The sequence below is a fragment of the Myotis davidii genome, unplaced genomic scaffold, assembly GCF_000327345.1.
Source record: "Myotis davidii unplaced genomic scaffold, ASM32734v1 scaffold32, whole genome shotgun sequence".
NCBI lineage: Eukaryota > Metazoa > Chordata > Mammalia > Chiroptera > Vespertilionidae > Myotis > Myotis davidii.
Window position 1 is genome coordinate 1,807,861 of NW_006286587.1, and position 5,245 is coordinate 1,813,105.

Below are 5,245 nucleotides of genomic sequence, written 5' to 3' on the forward strand. Positions count from 1 at the left end.
CCGCAGGCTCAGGGTGACCCCCGGGCGGGGCCTGCTCCGGATTTACCGACGCGAGTTACCGCCCTCCTCCGAGACTTGACAGTTTTCGGGGTGACACCTCCTGGAAGAGCGAGCCTCCCGCCCCGTGAGCTGGGGTCTGGCCCAGGAATCTGGGCATCGGAGCCGAGGCGGGGCGGCTCACCCCTCCCGGCGAGGGGACATTTCTGCAGCGCGCTCAGCCCCAGGGCGGTGGGGTCGGACACCGGAAACCATCGGGATGTACCAGGAAAACATTGAGAAAAAAAGCAAAATCCCCCACAAGACAAAACACCCCAAAAACAGCGTTCTCCGGGTAATGCAGTGGAGCCTCAAAGACATCTGGAAGGAGAGTCAGCGACCTGAGAACCGCGTGGCGGACTAAATGTTGCATCCTCCCCGGCGCGGCGCACCGCACCTAGCGACTCCCCTCCTACACAACCCCCCCACAGGCCGGTGACCTTGGCCCCTCCCTGAAATTGAAGACGGGGACTGTAGCCTCACTTGCCGCAGGGCCTCTATCCCTGCAGGGTGTACGGTGAACGCAGTGAGGCAGTAAGTCCTAGGTTCAAATCTGTCAGGGCCGCTGGTCAAATGTGTAATTTGACATCACTTCTTTTTTTAAAAAAAATATTTTACTGATTTTTTTACAGAGAGGTAAGGAGAGGGATAGAGAGTTAGAAACATCAACGAGAGAGAAACATCAATCAGCTGCCTCCTGCATACCCCCCACTGGGGATGTGCCCGCAACCCAGGTACATGCCCTTGACCGGAATCGAACCCGGGACCCTTCAGTCCGCAGGCCGACGCTCTATCCACTGAGCCAAACCGGTTTCGGCATTGACATCACTTCTTACATGGCATTGTGGCAAGGATTAAATGAAAGATATTTAGGATATGCCTGCCTGTAGTGGGTCCTCAATAAATGTGAATACATAAGGACTTTGTTTCTTTTTATCTTTTTTTGCTTAATTTCTTATTTGAAATATTTGGGAATGAACACAGAGCCATGCTTAAGATCTCAGATATTTTGTTAGAAGTTCTTTAAAAAATGTTTCTCTGCACTTACTCTTTTCTTTATGATTTACCCTTTATATTTAGGACTTTAATTCGTTTGGAGTTTTCTGTTATCCATTGTGTAAAATTAGGATCTGATATTATTTTCTCATAGGAAGCTAGTTTTATGAATAATGCCTTCTAAACAATTTAATCACTATTTAGTGACACTTTTATCATGAATGTCTGATTCTTGTACAGTTCTCTTCTTATCTGTACTGTTCAGCTCCTGCCTCCGCGGGAAACCTCTGGTAATCACCATACTGTTGTCTGTCTGTAAGAGGGAGAGAGAAAAACGTGAATGATGAGAATCATTGATTGACTGCCTCCTGCACGCCCCCTACTGGAGATCCAGCCCACAACTTCGGCATGTGCCCTTGACCGGAATCCAACCCAGGACCCTTCAGTCCGCAGGCTGAGGCTCTAGTCATTGAGCCACACCATCCAGGGCCAATATTAGTCTTTTTAATGTTTAAAAATTATTCTGGCTTTGTTCCATAATCCTTTATTTTTTCTTCTTTATTGAATTTATTGGGGTGATATTGATGAATAAAACCATATAGGTTTCAGGTGCATAATACTATGATACATCATCTGTATATTGTATTGTGTGTTCACCACCCAAGTCAACTCTCCTTCCATCACCATTTATTCCCCCTATACTTCCCTCTATCTCCCCTCGCCACTACCTCCCCCCTCCCCTGCTCCTCTTTCCCCCCCTTCCCTCTGGTAATCACCATACTGTTATCTGTGTCTATGAGGTGAGTGGTTTTTTTTTTCTTTTTTGCTTAATCCCTTCACCTTTTTCCACCCAGCTCCACAACCCCTGCCCCTCTCACAGCTGTCAGTATATTTGGACTTCCTTTCTTTTTAGTGGAACTATACATATAAACCCATACCCCCCAAACTCTGAGTCTTAAGGGCTGAGGCTACAATGCAGAAGAATGTATCACCTGACGCCTGGTACCTCTCTGGATGCCATGGAGGGAAGGAGAAAAGGGTCTATGAACTCCCACGGAGTTGTTCGTTGCTTATCTCTTGAAGTCTCCAAGGACCCCTGCCCCACCTCTGTGATCCTCTTGACCTCTTTCATTAGCACTGGCCCCACCAGGAATGTACCACCTGGTTGGCAAAGCCAGTCATGCAATGTGAGGTGGGGAGGCCGATAGACTGGACTGCTGTCCTGTTTCCTGTGTGAGAGACTGGTGGCCTCAGCAGCTTTTGAACACTCTCCGCTGTGCAGCACTGTCTCCTGGTGGTCTCACTCAGGCCTGGCCTTCTCCTCGGCCCCGCCCCCCCCCTGAAAACCCATCTGGACATCCACTAGGATCTCAAGCTTTACTTGTTCAAAATGGAGCTTGGGAAGCCCTGTCGCTGCTCCTATCCCTGATATCCCTGGCTGGCTTAATGCACCATCCATCCACCCAGCACCCAAGAAGTCATCCTGACTCTTCTCTCCTCACCTCCCAAGGCCACAAAACACCAGGAATCCAGCCTTCTCTTGCCACCTCCATGGTTACCATCTTAGCCAGACCCATCATCTGTTTGTCCCCTGCTGTGACTTGTTTCCGTGCTTCCATCCTGGCCCCTCCGCAGTCCAAGGCCCTCACAACCGCCAGAGAGGTCTTTAACATAAACCAAATGCTCTCCCTTCCCTGCTCAGAACCCTCCAGCGGCTCCCTGTTTCACTCCACATAAAGCCCAACATTTTTCCTATAACGCTATATATACACGCGGCCCTTCTTGACCCTGACCTCTGCCCCTCCCCTAGCTTTCTAAACCTGGACTACCTGGACCTGCTTTCTCTTCTTCAAACACGCCAAGCTCGCTCCCCCGTTAGGACTTCTCACTTGCTGTGCCTTCGCTCAGCAACACCAATCTCACAGCCAGGAAGGAGCTCAGCTCAAATGTGGCCAATTCCGAAATGCCTCTCGGACGGTCCCGGTTCAAGCAGCGTACCTTCTGCATCGGCTCTGTCTCAGGGCCCTGCTTTGTTTTCTTTGTGACCTTTATTACCACCCGGGATTCTTATTTATATGTGCACTTACGGATTTGTTATCTGTCCCACAAAATAAAATATAAATTGGATGATGGTAGAGAAATGCATTCCCTGCATGTCTCCCCGGGGGGGGGCAAATAAGAAACGATCAAACAAATGCATCTATAATTGCAAATTGTGTTAAGTGCTACATAAGGGACTGGCAGTAATTGCTTGTATTTGAGACCTCAAGCTTACAAGGCAGAACTACTGTGTTATCAGAACAAGCTCTCTGAGCCGTTTTAGGGGTGAGGATAGGCCTGGAAAAGACTGGTAACTTGCCCCAGGTCAACAGTGAGTTCAGGGAAGTGGAACTCAGCCTTCTACCCTAAGAACATGTATGTAGCAAGCTGTAAATGGTAGGCCTGCAGTCATGTTCTGGGAAGAACCTCACCCTTTGCTCTTCCACTAACTAGCAAGCCCCCTTCTTTTCTTAATACTTAATTTTCTTTACCTTTCGGGTAGGATGGGTCCTGTTATTATCATGTTGGGCTGCTGCTTCATTTCTTCTCAGTGCACTTCAAAGCAGCAGCACGTCTAGTTGGAGCCCTCGTGCAGTTAGCAGCTAGGGGCACACACAGACTTGGGGACAATGGCGAGGAACCAGACCCTTACCCACACTGACCAACTTGCAGGGCAGAGAGGGACCCTCGATCTTCTGGCTCCGATGTTTGTGGTCATCAATTTGTTTTTAAGCAAATTCCTTGAAGGCCTCTGAGACTCAGGCAACAATAAAATAGGGTAATTAAAGAGAAAAGGCCAGAACTGCAGTGTTGAGAAAGAAAGAATTGCCTTTTCCCAACTCCGCTTGCACTCCTGCTGTCATGTGTGGTCTGCTTTCTTCCAGTCTTTTCCTCGCTCTCAGTCCCATCGAGTTAGAGCCCTCGTCCTGCAGAGCTGGAGAGTGATGACGTTGGCCGAGGAGAAGACTTTCGAGTACATCCGCCGCAATTACCGCAAGTTTCACCATATTCCTGTTCTGGAGATTCTGCCTTACTTGTCTTGCCTCACAACCAGTGACCAGGTGAGGCAGGGCGTGTCAGCAGTCAGACCGGATTCAGAGCCTCATCCAAGCCAGAGCCAACTCCTTCCTTCCCTATTGTCTAACCCACTTCCTGTCCTGCCTCTTTGCTAACTTGCAGAATGAAGTGCGGTTCAGGGTGGCCTTTCTAACTTTCCCGGGCTCCCTCTGGTGTCGTGTTGGTGCAGTGCTCAACAACACGGCAGTGGCTGCCTGAAGTTTCTGGGTTCTGGGCCCCACACAAACGTTTGTGGTTTTTTTTAAATGATAGACACATACTTCCTTTTTTTAAAAAAAATATATTTTTTTATTGATTTCAGAGAGGGAGAGAGATAGAAACATTATTGATGAGAGAGAATCATGAATCGGCCGCCTCCTGCATGCCCCCTAGTGGGGATCGAGCCCACAACCCAGGCATGTGCCCTTGACGGGAATCCAACCCAGGACCCTTCAGTCCGCAGGCTGACGCTCTATCCACTGAGCCAAACCCGGCCAGGGCCCTACATAAACTTTTATCAGAACCATCTTGTTTAAAAAAAGATATTTTTATTGATTTCAGGGATAAAGAAAGAGGGAGAGATAGAACCATCAGTGATGAGAGAGAATCATTGATTGGCGGCCTCCTGTACGCCCCTCACTGGGGATTGAGCCCACAACCCAGGCATGTGCCCTGACCTGGAATCGAACCGTGATCTGGTTCATAGGTCAATGCTCAAATCACTGAGCAACAACTGTGCATTTTTGTCTCTGCTATCTGGTTGCTTGTTTTTATGTGGGGATTTAGGTGGATTTAAAGCTCTGCAGCTGCTGCTTCATCTCAGAATCTCCCCAGTCCCTCCCCTTCCCTGGTCCTTATTATTGGCCTCCTCTCTTTTCCTTTATGCCCTTCGTCATCTGCAGTTTCCTACACGCCTTTCCCTCCTTTGCTAATCTAAACCCTTTTGCTGTACAGCAGTGGTTCTCAACCTTGGCTGCACATTAGAATCACCGGGGAATCTTTTTAAAATCCTGATTTCTGGGCCTCATCCTCAGGAAATTCTGTTTCTTTGTTACTAATGTTGTGGCCCCGCCCCATAAGAAAGAAACAGTGCGGAAACCGGTTTGGCTCAGTGGAT

General features: G+C 48.7%; 1 protein-coding gene across 1 annotated transcript in view; it reads left to right on the forward strand.

Moving 5' to 3' along the window:
• The first annotated feature begins 1,890 nt into the window (after positions 1 to 1,890).
• The window catches only part of MAVS (mitochondrial antiviral signaling protein), a 12,709-nt gene continuing 9,354 nt past the window's right edge, over positions 1,891 to 5,245 (forward strand). The window contains exon 1 of the mRNA XM_015560260.1: positions 1,891 to 4,133. Within this exon, the coding sequence (XP_015415746.1) occupies positions 4,017 to 4,133 (117 nt within the window). The 5' untranslated portion in view covers positions 1,891 to 4,016. The remainder of the gene's footprint in view (positions 4,134 to 5,245) is intronic.